The sequence below is a fragment of the Muscardinus avellanarius genome (genome assembly GCF_963383645.1).
Source record: "Muscardinus avellanarius genome assembly, chromosome: 6".
Lineage (NCBI taxonomy): Eukaryota > Metazoa > Chordata > Mammalia > Rodentia > Gliridae > Muscardinus > Muscardinus avellanarius.
Window position 1 is genome coordinate 69,095,936 of NC_137791.1, and position 23,108 is coordinate 69,119,043.

The 23,108-nt window shown below is 41.6% G+C and overlaps 1 protein-coding gene across 1 annotated transcript in view; it reads right to left on the reverse strand.

Annotated features, from left to right (window-relative positions):
• Window positions 1-23,108, reverse strand: part of CDS1 (CDP-diacylglycerol synthase 1) — a gene marked incomplete at its 5' end in the record, with an annotated part of 76,179 nt that overhangs the window by 37,841 nt on the left and 15,230 nt on the right. Inside the window, 2 exons of the mRNA XM_080697449.1 lie at window positions 3,809-3,905; window positions 19,063-19,190. Coding sequence (XP_080553575.1) covers window positions 3,809-3,905; window positions 19,063-19,190 — 225 coding nt within the window. The remainder of the gene's footprint in view (window positions 1-3,808; window positions 3,906-19,062; window positions 19,191-23,108) is intronic.

A 23,108-nucleotide genomic window follows, 5' to 3' on the forward strand; every position in this document is an offset into this window, starting at 1 on the left:
CCTTTTATTTTAAGGAACAGGAGTATGAGTTCCCTAATGGCAGCCATCATTTCTTGAATTAGTCATTACAAGCTAGGCATAATACATACTTCTCAAAATATAAATGATCTAGTTAAGAATAAGAACATAAATAACCCTTTAAAATACATTAAAAAATCAATTGAGTACTGTATGTATCATTTATATTCCCTTAACATAAATACTATATAAAAATAACCTATGTGTATGTATGTAAATGCAATAAACTTAAATAAGAAATAAGGATTCAAATCTACTTTGTCTTTAACACTTCTATTTTCTTCTCTGATTAAACTCACCAATCAAATAACTTGTAATAAGCCGGGCATGGTGGCGCACGCTTGTAATCCCAGCATTCAGGAGGCTGAGACCTGGAGGATCACAGTTCGCGGTCCTCTTAGTGAGGCCCTCTGCAACTCAGTGAGACCCGGTTTCAAAATAAAGAATAAAAAATAGGGCAGGGGGTGTAGCTCAGAGGTCAAATGCCCCTGGGTTCCATCCCCAGACCCGAAAAAAAAAAAAAAAACCAAATAACTTATAATAAAAACTGCATATTCCTTTTATAGCAGAAAAATAAAGAAAGCCCATGTCCTAGAAGGTTTATGATTCTCCTGTAAAAAAAAGAAAAAAAAAAGCAGACTCTAAAGATGCATGAATGTCTTTAAAAGCAATTTAATTTTTTCATGAAAGAGTGGCTAAAAAAAAGTCAAAGGTCATTTTTCTCATATATGTGGAAGCTAGAGAGTAAAAAGCAGAGAAGGGGGGATCTCATGAAAATAGAAAGGAGATCAGTAGAGTAACGGAGGGGGCAGGGGAAGAAAGGAGGAGAGGGAAAGGGGAGGTCCTGGGGAATGACCAAATTATGCATGTGAGTGTACAGGCATAACAATTAATCCCACTGCTAAGTATAACCATAATGCACCAGTTTATTTACTTATGATACTTCGATTTCCACCTAGGGCCTTGTGCATGCTAGTCAAGCACTCTACCACTGGGCTATATCCTAAGCCTCATAATGTATGGATTTTAAAAAAGGAGAAAAAATAAATGGCTAAAAAGTAGTCTTTATCGACACATTCTTACCCTAATTACCACAGTAAACAGTTAGGTTTGGGGAAAAAATATATAATTTATTCTCAGGAGAGCCCACCAAACCAGCCCAAGTCAGTGTCATGAAGATACTGGTATTTTGTAGTATCTTAGATAAAATTTTCTTCTTAAGGGGAATAACAATTCAAATGATTCCTGGCATTTCCAGTGACTCTTTGCTGCTTTCCAAATGAAATCTGAACTTTTTTACATGTAATTTCACGGCGCTCCAGAATCTGTTCCCTCTTTTTTCCTGGGTTCCGAGGCCCTGTGCTCAAGCAAAAGGACCTTTTTTGGAGGCACCCACCCACTTGGGCTCCGGTCACAGTGCTCCCTCCACCCTGTGGAATGCTCAGGGTCCCAAGGCCTTGCACCAAGTCTCACTGAGCTCCTGACACCACACGGTCACTCCTCCCAGGCAGGCCCACTGGACACTCAGCAAGTGCTGAGCACACATTCACTTCCACATGTTCAAGTCTCCAGGCCAACAGGGGGCTGGAGGGGGCTGGGCCTACCCTGCAAGCACACTGCTGCCCACCCATGCCAACAGCCCTGGCTTTCAAACTGGCGTCCTCTACCCATGTACTAATTCTGTGCTACCAATTATCCATTTTCTTCTGTGAGAAAAAGTACTTTCCAATGTCAGTGAATTTCCAGAACAACGAAAGTAATTTCGTACTCGTTTTCATTACTTTGGCAATCCTCAAGAAAATACAAAATTAATGAGAGGATGAAAAGAGGCCTGGTGGCACCTCTAAGAGCCACTGTACATTGTTTCGTGAGCTGATGAAGTTTTTACCAAATCTAATTTCACTCTAAGACTTATTTTTATAAAATAAAAGGAAGGCCACATCTGGCTGCCCATAACCTTATCAGCTATGAATAGGACTGGGCATGGAGATGGGGAGACAGGTGAGATAGGTAAACGCATTTCTTGTCTGTGTGGTACTGGGGGTTGAACTCCTGGGGCACTCTACCTCCAAGCTACAACCCAGCCCAGTTTTATTTTTTATATTGAAAAGAGTCTTGATAAATTGCTGAGGCTGGTCTCTAACCTGCAGTCCTCCTGTTTCAGCTCCCCCAAGCACTGGGATTACAAGCACGCACCACCATGCCCACCTTGTAAGTGCATTGTTTTCCCCCTGGATTGAATGGAAAACCCACGGCAATTCTACCTCTGAGCTATACCCCCAGCTCTCTTTTTATTCTTTATTTTGAAACAGTGTCTTACTAAGTTGTGGAGGGCCTTATTAAGTAGCTGAGGCTGGCCGCAATCCTGCAATCCTCCCATCTCATCTTCCCAATTACTGGGATTACAAGCATGTACCACCATACCCAGCTGTAAGTGCATTTTTAACTAAGCAAGAGCAGCCAGAGAACAGGTTGGCAACTATATGGGAAGAGGCTGAATTGAGAAGTGAGGTGAAAAAAATAATAACAACAAACAGAAGGGACCAACATGGCTGATAGGCAGGCCAGCACGGGGTGGGCAGGTGCCCCAGTGGTGGTGGTACTGGCTATAGTCAGGGGGTCATGAATGGTTTTACCCAGAGGTAAAACCTGGACACCTTCCCATCTTATCCTTAAAATAATAATGACAATAATAATTATCATTATTATTTTAAAAGAGGGATATGCACCATGCATAAGAACATGTTCTCACTACTCACTGCTAAACCATGCTGAGCAATCCAGAAGTGCCTGATAAATTTACTGAGCAAACGCACCACTCCTCCCTCCCACCACAGTGGTGTAAGCAGGGATCCCCTGTCTGCCAGGATCCTCCCCTAGGTATTCCACTCACCTTTCTGACTCCTAATTAGCCTTAAGACCACACTCATAGCCTAGCACAATGCTGCTGGAAAGTCTCCTGGCTCCTTCTGGGTACATTTTTCTAAGTAACACCAATATCATGCCCTAGAACTAGCAGAATGCCTGGCACAGAGCAGGAATCTTGGAAGTATTTATTAACTGAATGAAGTAAAAGCCTGAACTACACATTTGTCTTCATGACTTGCTGAGTTTCCCATATGCACCAAAATCCAAAACTCTCAGAATGACTTCTACTTGCCTCTCCAGCCTCATCCCTAGCTGCTCTCCACAAGTGTGACCCCAGATCCTCCAATGGCCACGTTCTCTCATTACCTCCCTTGCCGTGCCACAATGTCCCACCTTGGGATGTCATCCTTCTCTACTCTTTTGGACTCTGCTTTGGCATCATCTCTTCTCAAAGTTCTTCCTCATCCTTCCCTCCGATGGCACCACATGTTTTTCCACTGTGTGCTTCCAACCTGTTCTGTCATGGGACTTATCTCACATATTTCCCATACTGCCTACTCTTATGGTTACTTGAATGTCTGCCATTATCCTGAGCTCCTTGAAATGAAGGACCTGGCTATAGTCATATATATGCTGAGGTTGTATACTTCTCTCATACCTAATGTTTAGCACAGTGTTGGATGTGTAGGTATGTATTAAGCATACTTGGTGTCTGCTGAACAAACATAGTGATGACCATTTTTCAAGCAGAAAAGATCAATCCAGGTCATTTTATGAACTAGAAGATGCCTAAGAAAACAAAATGTGCTGCTACCAAGTCTTGGATTACCTTTTTTTTTTATAAAATGCTGCAATTACTTCAATCATATATAGATGCTAAAAAACAAAGCAAGAGACACTTAAGAAAATGTCAAACACTTACAAGAAGCATCAGCATAAAAGATCCCATATAGATGATCAGGAAAAACAATGCGATCATAGTTAGAGTAAGAATTCCACGAATCCACCAGTTTTTCCACCTACAAAGAAAATGTGTATAACGTTAGTATTTAATGCCAGCTTAAAGTTTCTGTGTGCCTTCAGTATTGAGATGCCAGACTTAAGAATTTTTCCTGACTATACTTTAAGATACCTTACTTCACCATATATAATAACAAACAACAAATGATTACTCAATGGGATCTAAATTAAGTTTTGAGGTTATGTTAGCCAAAGAAATTACTGTTAATGGGACAGGAGATGAACCACAAGGTTAAGGAGTTAGGAGGTCAAGCTGGATGTAAAGGTCATTTATCCCACCAAGAGTCATATGAAGGGGCAGAACAAGCCAGGTGCAAAAGCCCTAGAAGAGATGGTGCTCAGCCCTTTAGGATTGTAGATAAAAACAGTCATGGCCTAAAAAGGTGGCGCTGATGAGAAAAAGTAATGAAAAGATAATAAAAACTGAAACTGGGGAGCACAGTGGATTCCAAGTTATCAAGGAGGCTCCTGTAACCTAGGAGGTGGGCCACGGAGGGTGAGGTTGGATCAAAGGGCACTGCTGCTGCTCCAAGTGTGCCACCTACTTTCTTTGATTAAAGTATATCCTTGAGAAGAAAAGCATATTCTTGTTCTTTTCATTTCTGGCTGGGTGCAGAGCATCCCTGCTGGTACAACGGCTGGCGCCCACTGTGCTAAGATCTGATCTCCCTCATCCCTCTTCTGTGAGAGCCTGGGTGCCCCCTCCCACCACACCCACCACCACCCATAGGAGTCTCATGCTTCAGCCATGTGTATACCCAACATAGAGCCTCACTCGTTATATAGCCGTGTCATAAAAAAATGTTGGCAGCTGCTGTATGAAAAATCCAGAATGATTCTAATACATGGATGATGACTTCTAAATCATGTTATGATTTTTTTTTGAGGTACTGGGGATGGAATCCAGGGGCATTCTACCTCCAAGCTACATCCCCAGCCCTTTTTTTTTTTTTTTTTTTTTTTTTTTTTTGAAACAGGGTCTCACTGAGTTGCAAAGGGCCTCACTAAGGAGCTGAGGCTGTCCGCGAACTGTGATCCTCCTGTCTCAGCCTCCCAAATGCTGGGATTACAAGTGTGTGCCACCATGTCTTGCTTATATTATGATTTTTTAAAGCTAGGCACAGTGGCTTGATGCCTGGAGTCCCAACTACTCATAGGCTTTGGTGGGAGGTTTGCCTGAGCTACGTACTGAGACTGTATTTCAAAAATAATATAAGCCAGGCATGTTGGCGCATGCTTGTAATCTCAGCATTGAGGAGGCTGAGACCAGAGGATGGCAGTTTGTGGACAGCCTCAGCAACTTAGTGAGACCCTGTTTCAGAATAAAGAATAAAAAATAGGGCAGGGGGTGTAGCTCTGAGGTAGAATGCCCCTGGGTTCCATCCCCAGACCTGCAAAAATAAGTAAATAAATAAATGAATAAATAAAACAAAGGACTTCTAAATTCACCTATATTTCTGATTCAAAAATTGTTGCTGTTTTAAGATATAAATATTTTTATTAATTCAAATAAGAGCATTTAAATTTTTATAAAGGATTTTTTTTAATTCTATTTAAAGTCTAGTACCATATATGTATTTTACTCTTTTTTTTTGTTAGTACTGGGGGTGGAACCCAGAGGCTTACTACCTCCGGGCTATACTCCCAGACCTATTTTATACTTTATTTGGAAACAGGCTTTCACTAAGTTGCTGAGAGCCTCACTGAGTAGCTGAGGCTGGCTTCAAACCTGCGTGATCCTCCTGTCTCAGCCTCCCAAGCACGGGGATTACAAGCATGCGCCACCACACCTGGCTATATGCACTTTATTCTAAGCATGGGTCCTCATTCCCTTTTTATAACAGAAAACTTAGCTGACTCAATCCATTTATAAGATAGTAGATAGTAATGACATTCCTTGTTTCCAGTCACTCTCCTGCAGTTAACAAAATTATTTTCCAAATACTCTTTTTTCTTGTGTCATTTCCTCACTCAAGGATCAAAAACACCATCAACAGCTGGGCATGGTGGTGCACGCTTGTAATCCCCGCGCTTGGGAGGCAGAGACAGGAGGATCGCGCAGGTTCGAAGCCAGCCGCGTGTGCTGGCTTAGGAGACCCTGTTTCCAAATAAAAATATAAAATAGGTCTGGGAGTGTAGCCTGGAGGTAGAAGGGTTTCCATCCTCAGTACCACCAAACAAACAAAGAAACAAACAAACAAACAAACAAAAAAAAACACCATCAACATTAAGTTGATAAACTTTTTTTTCTAGCTTCTAAGGTTTTTCACAAGGCACTCAAATTTAATTTAACCCATTTTATTTCCCTCTATTGCTTAACAAACTATACAGACTCATACATTTCTCATGTGACTATAAGCTTTGGGGCTGAAATTTTAAAAAAATGGATGTAGAGTCAAAACTGCTAGAACTAAAAGATTCCATTTAGTTTTTGTAGACATAATTGTGGATTAATGAATGGATTAGGAAACTGGGCTAAGTCACAAAGTTAGTCAGAGTCAAATAAGAGATGACAAGCCAGCTGCTAACAATGATCCTTTCCTGTTTGGCTAAAACCTGGAAGCATATTCAACCCTCCTTTATAACTAAATTTCAGGCACAGAATTAGCAAGTCCCTCTTCTAGGGAAGAACACACAAGAGAAAAGGCAAAAACCCATTCTCAGGTGGGTTCCGCCCACAACTAGGTAGTTCTCATGTGTGACTCTGAGCTCCAGACGCTGGCAGTTGCTGAGAATCTGGAATTTTAAACAGAAAACCTACTCTATTCACATCATGCCAAAATTTCACGGTAACTGAAAACCTGGGCGGGGCTTCAAGGAACGTGTCCTATCTGGTTATCTTTTATTATGTGGCTATTTCTCCTCCCAGAAAATTCCTCTCTCCCAACAAAAACAAATTCAATTCCCTTACTTTAAACGCTTTCCTCCAAATTTTACAAGAATACCTAATATAAAGCTAAGAACATAAAAGATGAACACATACTGAAACACTATATATCTATATCTATATCTATCTATCTATCTATCTATCTATATATTCACTAATACTATAAGAGAATATCTAAAGTTAGGTAATTTATAAAGCATAGAACTTTGCTTTGTAGAGTTCTGGAGCTATACACTCTGACTGGAAGTCAGCACCAAGGTGGGGCATCAAGCGAGATACCACATCATCCACGCTGGAGAGTAGAGGGTAAGAGAGCAGGAGAGGGACCAGCTCACTCCTACACGTGTGCCTGTGACAATGAGCACACGCCCACGGTAATGACAGCCAAGGCTCTGCCCTCGTGACCTAATCGCTTATTATCACCCACCTGCCAGCACTGGTGTACTTGTGATTAAGCTCTCCAGACATTAACTGAGGGTAACACATTCAACCCAGAGCATACTGTAAGCCAAAAATCATCTGTCAGGGATAGCAGTACATTCACAGTAGAGCATGATATAGGTGTATATGTGTGTGTGTGTTTTGGTGGGATTTTTCTTTTTTTGAAAAGGAGAGTATTGGTTTAAAAAAAATCACAGTCTGGCTTAGAATTTAAAATTCTCTATTTCCTTTACCACACTGCAATGATCACATTAGAGAAGGCCTTAATTTCAGGTGGAAGTCTTTATAGCAAAAGTGCCACCCATGGGATGTTTTGGATAAAGGAACTCATATGAATCCAATGTTCCCAGGTCCCATGTGTGCTAGAGATGAGATTTTATTTTCAAGTACATAATTAAAAAGCATTCTTCAAAGTAATCATCTTAGCTGGGCATGGTGGTGCCCACCTGTAATCCTAGTACTTAGGTGGCTGAGATAGGAGGATCACAGGTTCAAAAATAAACTTTAAAACAGGGGTGAGGGCTTGCTCAGAAGCAGACTACCCCTGGATTCAATCCCCAGTACCACACACACAAAAATAATCATAGTGAACTTAGTGCTGGTGTGTAGCTAAGTGGTAGCAAATACAAGGCCTAGGGTTCAATTCCCAACACCGTAAAAAAAAAAAAAAAAAGATATCTGATTATTACGAGTAGCAAGTGGCTTTTGTTTCAAAATGTAATGCAAAGATGTTTAAAAATTACTTTCCTAGAGGAACCAGCATCATTGGGTCATTGTTAAGTCACCTTTGTTGGCAAGGCAGTTCCCTAATTCAAGAATTAGGAGTCACAGGTAGTCCTGAAGAAGGACAGGACCATGGTGGGCCCTTGACAGCGGGAGTGTGGAGAAAGTCCATCACTAGCCGTGGCAGAAATGGACAAGTGTGCTGAGAAAGGTGGCATTGTAAAGTTCAAGGCACAGGCGAGGTTAAACGGGGACATTGCCAGGGTTTCTCAACCTTAGCACTAGCAATGTTTGGGGTCAGGTCACTGTGGTGAGAGGTTACCCTGTGATACTTCAGAGCCTTCCTGGCCTCTACCCACTAGCTGTCAGGAGCCACCCTGTCTCGTCGTAACAACCTAAAATACGTCCACGCACTGCCAGACACCTGCTGAAGAAGAGCGCCACTAAAGGATAAAGCTAAACCTAATGGGCTTGTGCAGGAGCCCTCAGATCCACACAAGGCCAGGAAACAATTTGCCAAGTGAAACAAGGTCACTTAAGGCCCTCCCAATTTCAGTGATGTATGTTCTTTGAGGTCATGATATCCAAAAGCCTTAAAAATGAGCATAAACCTTGGCAAAGCAATTTCATTTTTTAAAAAAGATTTTATCCTCAGGAAATAATTATAAATTCTAAAAAATTAAAAAAGTTAGTTACCAAAAATATTTAACACAGACATTTTTTTTTTTTTTTTTGGTTGTTGGTGGTGGTGGTACTGGGGTTCCTGGAAGCCCTTCTATCTCCGGGCTACACTTTGTTATTTTTTTTATATTTTTGAAACAGTATCTCTTATGCCAGCGGCGGCTGGCTTCGAACCTACGCGATCCTCCTGTCTCCACCTCCCAAGTGTGGGGATTACAAGCGTGCGCCACCACGCCCGGCGTTAACACAGACATATTTTTAACTGCAAAAATTTAAGATCAAATTCAATGGCCAGCACTAGATGGTTAGTTGAATAAACTGGAATATGGCAATACAATGGAATACTAGCATGTATCCATTAAAGTATTTCTGATGTGGGCTGGGGATATTGCTCAGTGGAGATTTTGCCTAGCATGAGCGCATCCTGGGTTCAATCCCCAGCACCACGTAAAAATGAAAAGTTCTTGAAGTATATTTAGGGATATAATATGTTGTTCCTGATAATACCACAAAATGAAAATATCTAAGCTGGAAACAGTACAACCCCATTTTTACACTACACACACAGATACCAATGCACTGCAAATATCAGTGCATCAGGAGGATTATAGGGCTTTTCTCCTTCTGATTCATTAAATTTCTTATGTAATTAACAGATTTTCAATCCAATGTATCTGTAAATTCAGCAGTTTCTGTTGGGTTATTAGATTTAAAAGAGGCTAAAAAGTAGGAACCAGGGGCTGGAGAGCTAAGGAAGGCGTGTCCTGGCCTCAGGAACCACCCAGAGTCCACAGCAAGAAGGGTTCTTGCCCTCACCTCCTCTCCTTCCCGGAAACCAGGGCTGCTTCCTCAGGGAGCCCGGGCTTGCAGGCCTCGGGCTTGGCACCCAGATGCCAAGGGTCATGGTCTTGACCAGCCTCCTGGTAGGGGAGGGGACTTCGCTCCCAGCACCACCCATGCATAGCTCCCAATAAACTCCAGCCTCACGGTGGAGGTTTTATAGTAAAAAAAAAAAAAAAAAAAAAAGTATATAGAACAGATTTTGAAACATTCCTGTAACTTTGTAGAGGTTTCTTGAAATTGAAACTGTTGTATTATTTATGTTCCTCTTACAAAAATGAATCCTCTCATAAATAACATAGGTAAGAAAACAGGCATTAAGTAAACCCTGGGTTCACAATGTGGGTCTGTTAGGCAGCTTGATAGACATGAGCACTCGGGATTTGTTGCTGGAAATTTCCACACTGGGAGACCATCCCAAAACCACCACAGGCTGACAGACCCTCCTCTAAGTCTGCCCATATGCCTTTAGACCCTCCTATCTGGCCTTAACTTGTGGTAAAGAACTTCCTCTTTTAACTTTCTTAAGAGTTCAGGGAATTTCAGTACCCTGTACCTAGGTGCGCTTGCACAGAAGAGGCTTAGAGTGACCAAAGTTAACCCCTGCCTAATTAAAATATTTTAACATATGAGCCTTGAGGCACTGCCCCCCATGGACTTTGTGGAGTTATGGGCAGGCACATGCACAGTGTCCAAAACTATTGGTCAGGCACTCTCGTTTATCAAATGTCCTCAGCAAGACAGGAACCAAGGGCAGATACAGTCGGATGCCATCACCTCTGGCCGGGGTCTAACCATCCTGTTGAGACTCGCTCTCTTCATGAGAGTGAATATTTCCTGTAGCAAATCCTATTTCTTATACAGCCCATTTCTGTGCTCTCTCCTCTGAAATCTTTTTTTTAAACACATAAGAGCCAGGCGTGGTGGCGCACGCTTGTAGTCCCAGCATTCAGGAGGCTGAGACCACGGCTACTTAGTGAGGCCTTTGCAACTCAGTGAGGCCGGGTTTGAAAATAAAGAATAAATAATAGGGCCGGGGGCTGCAGATCGAGGGTAGAATGCCCCTGGGTTCCATTCCCAGTACTGCAAAAAAAAAAAAAAAAAGTCAAACACGTAAGAACCGAGGACATTGCACTGACATCTCTCGTGGTTCTGTGAATCGGATATTCTCAACAACTGTAAGGCCCTTTCGATGCCACAAGCATTTCCCTTGGCTTATTCTCTTTTTCTTAAGCCCTTTTCTCCTGAGCATCAGCAATCAGTGAGGTGTGTTTTATTTTTTGTTCCTCTGTTAGCAATCTCAGGACCCTCTGTTGTTTCAATCTCCTTTGCCATCTCAAAAAGCAACACACCCGGGCCCTGAAGCCTTTCCCACTTTCCCTGCTCCTGAGTTCATTGACTTGTGCTAAACCCCTTGCAACACTCTTGCAGATTTTGGCCACCCAGCCCTCTGGAAGGACACTGGTCCCCTTTCTTTCTTTCTTTCTTTTTTTTTTTTTTTTTATCCCCTGTCCTCTGATGACCTCTTTATTTTCCCTAAATACAACCTCCTCTTTTCTCAGGCAATCTGACACTCCACTTCCTCTAACTCCTTCTTCCTTAGGAGCTGGATTGAGCAGCCTTTCTATGTTCCCATGGCTAAAGATCCACAGCCCAGTGCCTTCTCCTGCACAAATCTGAGTCACTTCATCTTCCCTCCAGAGAAGAACCCCTGGCTACATATATGGTACTGCTATATCTGCTGTTCCCTGCCAAAGGGGGCATCTAGGGTCAGCCAGTTGAGAGCTAGGACACTAAGTTTCTGGGATCAAGACCTTCAGACACAATTCTGTGATTCCTAATCTCCCTCTACTTTCAGATGGGAAGCCAACCATTCATTCTGTGTTGAAGTTCAATGGGGTGCGATCTAGCCAAGTGGGCCCAATTTGACACCAAGACACTTCAGAAGAAAAAGCTTATTGTTATTATTTTTTACAATGTTGCCTGGCCCTGCTATAAGCTTCTCAGACAGACCTGGCCTACCAACAGGACCATTAACCATACTGCCAGGGTCCAGCTTCAGCCAGTCCAGGAGTCTTGAAGGAGATGTAGGGTCGGCTAAGTTGAAGAATGAGAGACGCCATGCTTAGTAGCAAGGGGAAGGCATCTCTGCCCATGCCCTAGAATATACTTTATTTATACATGAGTTTAACAGATTACAGCAAGTTTTTCATTTAGTTTTTCAAAACCACATTATGCGTACATTGTTTTTCATTAACCTAAATTCCACATAGCAGTCACACCTTGAAGCCACCTGTTTTTCCTGGTTTTTTTTTTATTAATTTGTAATGAATTGACCTATAAAACTTAATACTACTCTATGTCACACATAATAAACTTTATTTATTTTTGCTGGTCTGGAATGAAACCCAGGGGCATTCAACCTCCGAGCTACGTGCCCTGCCCTATTTTTTATTCTTTATTTTGAAACAGGGTCTCACTAAGTTGCAGAGGGTCTCACTAAGTAGTTGAGGCTGTCTGCAAACCATGATCCTCTGGTCTCCGCCTCCCAAATGCTGGGATTACAAGCGTGCGCCACCACATCCAGCCATTATAAACTTTTAACTGAACTTATCCTATCTATCTTAACTACTAAATATTAGACTTACTGTTTCTACTTCTAAAATTAACTGCTAATTTTATCTGCTATTTTGGCCACTAGGTATTCTATGAACTTATTCTGACTCAACCACCAAACCCCCGCTGAACTTACTCTATTCCTCTAACATACCATGCCTATACCTAATTTTCTATAGTACCTTTTATACTGTTTACCAAGAGAACTCTTTTGTGCTCTAGTGAGCAGGCACCAAGGAGGTCCCTGCCTGCCCAACCCTCTGTCGGAATGGCAGAGTCCTGATGTCAAGCCACCTTCCCTTAACCCTTACTATCCATTCTCCATCCTTATTATTTCTATAAAGGGTGGTGGAGGGGTATATATTGATTCTGGCACCCTGAAGTGGCAACCATGGACACACTTTAATCATATAAGCTGGCCCGATTAATTTTGCAAGCATCACATCAGACACTCCCTCAAAAGACTCAGCATCTATAAACAACTGTAATTGTTTCAATTTCTACTAGTCAGATTCTTACTATGTGAGACTTTATGAATTTATGAGTAATTCCCAGGTTTCTTAATACCCTTTTTCCTGTGGCATCTTCATATGCAAAGAACAGCATGTCTCACTGAGACCACCCAGATCATTTGGCTTGATTAATAATCCAATTAATCCAATTAGAACACAGGGTCAATGTGAGCGTAGTCATTGTCCTCCTGCCTTGCAGGATTCCTCCTCTGGCTGGGACCTTGTCAAACAGCTCAAGGAACCTGGGCCTTGCCACAATACCACCATTCTTTAGCTAGATTAATTCTATAAAAATCAGGAAAAATGTGCTAGTCGTGGTGAGGCATGCTTAATCCCAGTACTTGGGAGGCTGAGACAGGAGGATCACAGGTTCGCAGCCAGCCTCAGCAACTTAGTGAGGCCCTCTGCAACTTAGTGAGACCCTGTTTCAAAATAAGGGATAAAAAATAGGGCTGGAGGTGTAACTTGGAGGTAGAATGCCCCTGGGTTCAATCCCCAGGACCAAAAAAAAAAAAAAAAATCAGGAAAAATGGACAGAGGTCTTGTATGTCTATATATATATATTTTTTCTTTTCATGGAAACAGAAGATATCCAGGAATACCTATTGGTCTTTGTTAACAGCTTCACAAGATGGATTCAGGTCTACCCCTCTAGAACCATAAAGAACTCTAAGGTGATTAAAAAGCTATTCTAAGAATTAATCCTACTGTTCAGACTCTCTTTACAAAATGATAACAGATTGGTGTTTGTGGCTTCATCACCCAGCAGTATCCAAGGCCCTAGAAATAAAATACCACTTACACTGATCTTGGTAGCTCTACCCCAATCTTCAGGGATACACAAGAAAGTGCATCAATTTTAAAAATGGCACTTCAAAAAACAATCCAGGAAACTTCTCTAACATAGAAGCAGGCCTTCTCTGTGGCTCTTCTTTATACCCAAATGGCACCTAAGGCTGCACTGGGAATCTGCCCTATGAGGCCCTATATGGGAGGTTCTTCCTTTACTCAGACCTTTTGATAGACCAAGAACCTATGTCTCTCCAATCATATGTGTCCTCCCTGGCCGTTCCAATAGGCCCTAAGGGAATATGGACCAAAGATTAACCTGCAGAAGGCTTCACCTCACCTTTAAACCACAAGTACCCGAGTCCTAGGGATCTTATCTTGTGCTTTTATCTTCTTTTATCTTCTTTGACTGCTAATAAGGTCCCTGGGATCTGACATTTCAGACTCAAACCCGAGACACCTATTCCTGCCAATCCCCCAGAGCCCACCACCCACCACGATGCGGATACCTACTCTCACCAGCATCTGGAAGACTTCGAGTTTCTTTTTCTTTTTATTTATTTTATTTTATTGGTGGTACTAGGGTTCCTGGAAGCCCTTCTACCTCCAGGCTACACTCCTAGACACCTATTTTTATAGATTTTATTTTTGGAAACAGGGTCTCCTAAGCCAGCGCGGCTGGCTTCGAACCTGCGCTATCCTCCTGTCTCTGCCTCCCAAGCGCAGGGATTACAAGCATGCACCACCACTCCTGGCTTCAAGTTTCTTTTTAAAAGACCAAAACCAGATAAGTGACATTCATGAAATCAGAGACCTTTACTGCCATTCTTTTTCTGGGTAGAGGCCTGCTGGCTCTCATCACTGTCACCTTCCACGGAGTGTCAACCACATTTCCCAACGTCTAGAGCTCATTTCCCCAAGCTTTTATTTTTCCTGAACAGCCTGTCTTTACTAGTTTCTCCACCACCACATCTGATCTTCAGATCACCCTTTACTACACTCTTTCATCCACCTCACCTTACCAGCACTGTCCTTTCCCCTTGGCCATACTTACTCGCTCCATATGCCAGTACTTAAAAAAAAATACTCTTCCTCCAAGGAAAACTGCAGGACTGCCCATGGGTGGACATTCCCATTTTTTGTTCTAACCATCCTACTTTTTCCTCGCGGCTCCTCCCTGCCTCCCCACTGCCTGTCCTGAAAGACCCTATCCACATTCAGAAGCTTCCAAGCCATCACCAAGTCCTCTTACTGGCTCAATTGCTGGAATGTCTTCCCTCCACCCCCTCGAGAGGGGGGCGGGGCGGCTCCTCCCACCCAGGCCTGGCCTAATACCTCCGCCAGGGTGGTAGTTACTCACATGGGCCCCAAAGCACAGGAACGGCTCCCCATGTCCACCTACAACGCAAATAGGTTACTTCCCAAGTTCTAAGTGCTCTCAGCTACACTGAGTGAAACATGAGACCCTATGCGTCTACAAGGCCATTCTCAGACCACCTTACCTTCATCTCAATTCTGTTATTATTAGCTCCTCTTTGTTTCCGCATTTTGGTCTGCCATCTCCCTCCTTCCTTGGTAACTGTACCGCTTGTAATACTACCCTTACTCTCAGAACACCCTTCAATTGTACCTTCATGGCAGCATCAGTGGGAGGTGCTCACCCTGGGCACCACCAAGCCAGGAAACCTAACATCCACTCACTTCAAACCACCGTCCTCATCATCCCCATTGCCTCAACCTGTTCCTGACACTTGTGGAAACTCTCTTCTCCAACCCTCAGATCCAGGAACTACCTCAGCCTGCAGTCAGCTGGGTCACCCCATACCTCCCAACTCCTTTTATATAAAAAAGACTCTTTTGTGTCTAGGACCATTCTCTGCAGCCAGTATGGCTACTCAGTTCTTAGCCATCATTAGTGATCATACAAAAAAAAAAAAAAAATCCTCCTATGTGTACAATGTACTGCTCTGGTGTCTTGTCTGAATTCTTTCTTTCAAACACACAAAAACTGAGGATGTTTGCACCTGACAGTGCTATTGCTTAACTAGTTATATGACCCCTGACATATCATTCTGTGTCTCAGATTTGTCATTTATAAGTTGTGCCTGTGTTACAGGCCTAGTATGAGAATAAATCAGCCAGTATGTGGAGAGTGCTTGGAGCAATGCCTGGCAAATTACATATGCTCAACAAATATCAGCTGCTATTATTACATCACACCAGAAAAAGAAACATTACTAAGGAATATGTACCGTTCTTACAGAACCAGTATCATTCTTACAGAACATCAACTATAAAAATTTTCAGGTCAAGCTGGACATGGTGGCGCTAACCTGTAATCCCAGTGCTTGCAGACTGAGCTAGGACGACCACAGGCTCAAGACCCATGCATAGCAACTTAGTGAGATGCTGAATTAAAAAAATAAAGGACGGCAGGGGGATAGCCCAGTGGTAGAATACCCTTGGGTTCAATCCCCAGTACCATATAAAATACACAAATACAAATTTCATCTCCAAAAGAGACCTAGTGAGATTTTAAAGTAAAGGCATTATCTGTGAACTAGGTCATGAAGACAACTGGGAACAAGAATTGTTAAAATGCCGGGCGTGGTGGCGCACGCTTGTAATCCCCGCGCTTGGGAGGCAGAAACAGGAGGATCGTGCAGGTTCGAATCTAGCCCCGCGCGCTGGCTTAGGAGACCCTGTTTCCAAATAAAAATGCAAAAATAGGTCTGGGAGTGTAGCCCGGAGGTAGAAGGGCTTCCAGGAACCCCAGTACCATCAAAAAAAAAAAATTGTTAAAATAATAATCATGTGTTTAATAAAAGACAGCATAGATTTATTCTATTTGTTGAAAAATATAAAACTTTTCTTTCAGCTAGTTTACTCTAATACAGTTGTGAGTATACATATTACTATGTTACATATAATATATATTATATATATATAACAACTAATAATATTTTTATATTTGGTGGGGGTTGCCTACAGTTCTAAGTTTATAACTCCCAATAGGCCCTGTTTCTTAAATGACTCAAATAATGCTGCAGCTGTTCAGGCCTCAGAAACAAGCTTCAGAAAAAAAATCCCAGCCGGGCATGGTGGCACACACTTGTAATCCCAGCATTCAGGAGGCTGAGACCGGAGGATCATGGTTCACGGACAGCCTCAGCTACTTAGTGAGGCCCTCTGCAACTCAGTGAGAACCGGTTTCAAAATAAAGAATAAAAAAAAAATAGGGCAGGGGGTATAGCTTGGAGGTCCAATGCCCCTGGGTTCCAAAAAACAAAAAACAAAACCACAAAAAAACAAAAACCAATAAACAAATCCCTTCCTCCCTCCTCCCTCTCTCTCTGCCTTCCTTTCACCTGCTCCTTTTTTCTCTCTACTGCAGACCATACCAACTACAATTTCTCTTCCTGAAGGGAGGTCATAGAAACTAAAAATATACTTTAATCTTCCTTTACCTTTCTGTCTGGGAGCTGGCCATCAGGAAACCTCTGACCTGCCTTGGCAAAGGGACCCCTCCCCAGACCTGGGAGGAGGGAGTGCTGCAAAGAGGCGAAGAAGAACCTGGGCAGACATGCCTCACGGGTTCCCCGCTGTCTATGAGCATTAGATCAGACCTTCTATTCGCTCAAATTTCTACACAGCTGTCCATGCTTTGCTCGTGCCTGTATGTGAACCTCCATAAAAACCACAAAGACACAGGTCAGAGAGCATCTGGACAGCAGAGCAAGTAGGGCGCACAGGAAGGGGAGCAGAACGCATCCACATGCCAGGATGTGGTAAACCCCAACTTCACGGAGATGGACGCTCCTGTGTTTGGGACTTCAGACGTGGCCTTGGGAATCTCTTCACTGGATGCCTATGTAAGGATACTTTAAAATATTGATTTGATAAACCAGTAAATATAAGTGTTTCTCTGAGTTCTACAGTTGCTTCAGCAAATGAATTCTAAAGAGGGGATTGTGGGAACCTCATTATGCAGCCAATTGGTGAGAAGTTCCAGAGGCCGAGACTTAATGGTATGTGTCTGAAATGGGCGTGGTCTCTGGGGCTGAGCTCTCAGCCTATGGGATCTGGGCCATCCCCAGGCGGACAGTGCCAGAGTTGAACAGATTAGGGGACACCTGGCTAGTGCCCACTAGAGAACTGGTTGGTTGCTTGCTGGGTTGCTTTGGGGAAAAAACCTCACAGCTTTGGGGGTCATAGAAGTGATCTGTGTTGTGAGTGTATAGAGAAGAAACTGAGCCTCTGTTTATCCCTTTATATCCTCAGAATGGTTATCCTCAAGAGTAAAAGGGGAAAATGCTCCTATTGAACAACAAAGATTAAACCACTGGTTTTCAAACTGCAAGCTATGATGTGGGTAGTAAAATCAAGGGAGCAAGTTGCATAAAGTTTTTTTTTTCCCCTCAACACAGAACATCAAACAGAAAAGAAATTAGGAGGAATCACACACAAGACTGGCAAGAATCACTTCCTAACATTTTGCAGCAGGTGAAATACATATTTATGCATCTTGAGATGTGGCATAAATGTGTTTCTGGTGTCACATTCAAAAAGCTTGGGAAAATATTGTTCTATATCTCTATGTAACATTTCACATGTTAATCTGGCTAAACCTTACATTTGTTTTGCTCTTTTTTTTCTTTTTATGATGTCTTAGCAATTGAATACAGGGATACCCTACTTACTGAGCTACATTCCCAACCGTTTTTTTTTTTTTTTTTTTTGGTGGTACTGAGGGTAGAACCCAGGGGCTTTCTACCTCTGGGCTATACTTCCAGACCTATTTTATATTTCATTTGGAAGCAGGGTCTCACTAAGTTGCTGAGAGCCTCACTAAGTAGCTGAGGCTGGTTTTAAACCTGTGCAACCCTCCTGTCTCAGACTCCCAAGTGCTGGGATTACAAGCGTGCACCACCACGCCCGGCATTCCCAACTCTTTTTATATTTTATTTTGAGAAAATGTCTTGCCAACTTGCCCAGGTTGACCTTAAACTTAAATTCCTTAGGTTTTAGCCTCTTAACTTGCCGGGGTTTGCTTTTAAATTTTTTATAACTTATATAACAAAAGCATATAATGGAGGTCAATATAAAATTAGCTGAAATTTTGAGGTCATTAAACATTTGCAAATATAGCACACATATGAAACAGTAAACTATTGTGGAGTTTTAGACAGCAATTTAAAATTCAATTAAAAGAAAGAAGCCGGGCGTGGTGGCACACACTTGTATAATCCCAGCATTCGGGAGGCAGAGACCAGGGGATCTTGGTTTGCAGACAGCCTCAGCTACTTAGTGAGGCCCTTCACAACTCAATGAGACCCTGCTTCAAAATAAAGAATAAAAAATAGGGCAGGGGGTGTAGCATGGAGGTCAAATGCCCCTGGGTTCAATCCCCAGTACTGCAAAAAAAAAAAAGAAGGAAGGAAAAAAGAAATAAAGAAATAAAGAAAAGAAATAAAGAAAGAAAGGAAGGAAGGAAGAAAAGGATATACCATCAAGCACTTAAGAACTATGTATATATTAGCTGGTCAAAAAGTATAAGCCTTCTCTCTCATGGTCCCCAAACTAAAAATTGTCAACTGTATTACATGCACAAGGAAACCTCAAGCTTATCTCATGCACCAAGATTCATTCTTCTTCATCTAATCATACCTTGAAGATAAACCAGACAGAGCTTTCTGTAGGATCTCAGGGGTTTTATCTGAGGATGGTGGAATTTCTGGAATATCAGAATCCGCTCTGGAATCCAAATCTCCATATCTGTCTTCAATATCTGTTTCCTAAATTTAAAGAAAAAGAAAAATCACTTTAAAAGTAGCTTTAAGCCGGGCGTGGTGGCGCACGCTTGTAATCCCTGCGCTTGGGAGGCGGAGACAGGAGGATCGCGCAGGTTCAAAGCCAGCCGTGCTGGCATAGGAGACCCTGTTTCAGAAATATAAAATAGGTCTGGGAGTGTAGCCCAGAGGTAGAAGGGCTTCCAGGAACCCCAGTACCACCAAAAAAAAAAAAAAAAAGTAGCTTTAAAAAGCATATGCTTGTCAATGCATTCACTCAATGCTCAGTGTAAAACAACTCAGCCACATATCTGAAATGATGGATTATCTTGAATATCCAAGAACAATGAGACTTGTTAGGAAAATTTGACGCTTTGTGCTACATTTGCAATATGAGGGATTCATTTAAACAAAATAAAAAGAAGCAACATCGGGCGTGGTGGCGCACGCTTGTAATCCCCGCGCTTGGGAGGCGGAGACAGGAGGATCATGCAGGTTCGAAGCCAGCCGCGCCGGCTTAAGAGACCCTGTTTCCAAATTTAAAAAGTATAAAAATAGGTCTGGGAGTGTAGCCCGGAGGTAGAAGGGTTTCCAGGAACCCCAGTACAACAAAAAGAAAAAAAAAAAGAAAGAAAGAAAAAGAAAGAAAAGGAAAAAAAAAGAAAAAGAAGCTGCAGCTGATATATTCTTTAAAGCAAAAATTTATTAAAAGAATAAAAAATTTATTGATTTGCTACTTAACTGGGAAAACAAAGTGTTATTCCCACATAGGTTCTGATCAGCTGTTCTTTTTTTATTTGATTACAATTAAAGAAGAAAGGCTATCTTATACAAGCTTTCCATTCTATATATCCATGCATTTTAGCATCCATCATTTCTATTAGATTCAAGAGACAATCCCAATAAAGCAAATCAAACAGGCATTTTTTCTACTTGACTAAAAGGTAAACAATTATTGAAAGCATTTACTTTAGTGATGAGATTTTTTTGTGTGGTTGGGGGGTCCTAGAGGTGGAACCCAGGGGCTTTTCTACCTCTGGGCTCTACTCCCAGACCTATTCTATATTTTATTTGGAAACAGGGTCTCACTAAGTTGCGGAGAGCCTCACTCAGTAGCTGAGGCTGGCTTCGAACCTGTGCGATCCTCCTGTCTCAGCCTCCCAAGCGCTGGGATTAGAAGTGTGCGCCACCACGCCCAACTAAGTGGTGAGATTTTTTTTTTAAAAAAGGTTATTTAAAATGCAAACTGACTTCTGAGAGTGTATATTATGGAACTGTGTGTGTACATTGGGGGGTGGCAGGGAACTCTAGGCCTTTGGATTAAGGTAGTCACTGTAGAATTTCCAGGATAGGGTGACCAAAGCAACTCAAAGAACAGAAATGTCTAATGCTCAGTTCTGAGTGTGGTCTTTGTTCCCAGGCCCTCCCCTCCTAAACTCTCTTCTATGTTTCCCTAACCTGACCACATTCAGTAAAAAGAGTGGTCTATGAGGGGAAAACTGAAACAAGATAGCAAACTAGATTGCAGAAAAGAGTATTTTCAGGAGGCGAATACAAGCAGATGGAGCACTGGGTAGAGCGTGGGGCCAGAGAGGATCCGGGAATCAAAGTGACTAGGAATTCAGAATGCTGAGCAATCTCAAGTCAAACTCAGCCCTTCTCAGCTCCAAAGTCTTGTAACTGTTTTCTTTTTTAATTCATAAAATGAAGCCTTTAATATAACACCAAGGGCCCAAAGGAAAAAATAATAATGTAATAACACAGACTTAGCAAATTCAAATAAGTGGTAAGCTATTATTAGAATTGAATGAAGTCTTCTAATTCCTCTATAAGAAGCTTACCAAATGAAATTTAAGCCTTTGGGAGTATTTTCAATTTCCACAAAGCAACAATAAACTTTATTCTGTTAACTATAACTTTTTATTAAACAATTATGAAATCAAATGTGTTACTATAGCAAAAATGACAAATAAATTCCCATTGGCTGTTGAGAGTCAGCTTGTCCAAGAACAACTTAAGCACAGAGAGATATGACCTAAGCAACAAGCAGCCAGGACATCCCCTCTGATCTCCTCAGAGCACCTGTCGTCACGGGCCACCCTTGGAGGTCTTTGGCATCTACAGCAATGGGGCATGTCACTTTGTTTTCTTTCCCTGCCGGTCTCTTGACTTTTAGTGACCCCAGAGAGCTGAGAGGAGTGGCATGAGTGATAGTGGAGGTGGTGACTCATGGAAGTCCTTCCCCATGGCCACATCACAATGCCACAAAAAGAATACACAGCTAGGAACGAGGAGTCACTAGTATTGATTCTACCTCTGCCCTAAATCTCCATGTGACCAAGGGCAAATCACTTAACCTCAAGGAAACTCGGGCTTCCAGGCTTCAGTTTACATAATGTATAAACTAAAAGCAGAATTCAAACTTTCCTCCTCTAAACACTAACACTTTTCTTAAACCACTTCAAAGTCTGCTTGGCAATAATGTCATTATGCCACAATCCTCCCCTTCCCACTCTTGCAAAGCTGTAAAGAAATCTCGGCCCATACCTCACACCATGTATAAAATTTGCCATAGATCACCAACCTCTAAAAATTTCATAAAATTCCTAGAACCTTGGGTTAGGCAAAGATTTCTTAAACAGGACAATAAAAGCATGATGTGTAGAATTTAAAACTGATAAATATTAATTTCATAAAAGCTAATTTTTTTTCAAAAGACACTGTTAAGAGAATAAGAAAACAAGTTACAGGCTAGAAGAGATATTTGCAAACCACGTACCTAGGAATGGGCTTAGATCTAGAATACATATTGGACTCTTAAATTCAACAAGAAAACAATCAACTCAATTAAAAAACACGGGCAAATATTTGAACAGACACTTTACCAAAGGCAATACACAGATGGCAAGCATATGAAAAGATGTTAAACATCATTAGTCATTAAGGAAATGAAAATCAAAACTATAATACTACTATGTTTATTAGAAGGCTGAAGTTTTTAAAAACCGAAGACACCGAGTATTGAAGAAAGTGTGGAAGAACTGTAACTCTTGTATGCTGTCGGGGGGATCTAAAATAGTACAACAATTTTGGGAAACAGTTTGGTAGTTCCCTAAAACTTGTATATTTCCTTATGCTTGGTTGTAAATTTTAATCCTGGATTGAGGTATGGAGATCTGTGGATAAATATATCCACCAAATGACCCAACCATTCACTCTTATGTATTTACCCAAGAAAAGTAGAAGTATATAACTCCCCTGAAAAAAAAAATCTTCTTTTTCCAGAAATACTAAAGGTTGAATCCAGGGCCTCATGCATGCTGGGCAAGCATTCTACCACTAAGTTACAGTCCTTTTTAAAATATTTATCTTGAGACATGGTCTAGCTAAATTTCCTAGGCTAGCCTCAAACTTGCAATCCTCCTGCCTCAGCCTCCCAAGTAGCCTGGATTACAGAAATGTGCCATTGTGCCCACTGGTACACACCCCTTTTTGTGCACAAATGTATTTATAGCAACTTTATTTATAACAGTTCCAAACTAAAGACAAACTAAGTACCCAAAGGGAAACAGAAAGAACAAATCATGTTACTCCCATAAGTGAACTACTCATTCTCTCTTGTAATAGAAATAAATAAGCTATTGATCACAACATAAAGCATGGTCAAATATCTAAAAAGAGAAATGAATTAACTATTGATACACGGGACATGTGGATAAATTTCCAAATAATTATGCTGAATGAAAAAGCTGGACAAAATGTAAATATTCATATGTATACATATATGTGAACACATATATATGTAATATTCCATTTATACAAAATTCTAGAAATATAAACTTGATCTGCCAGAAAGTAGAACAGTGCATACTTAGAAATAAGGGGAGAAAACTTTGGGTCTAGAGTTAAATTCAATAAGAAAGC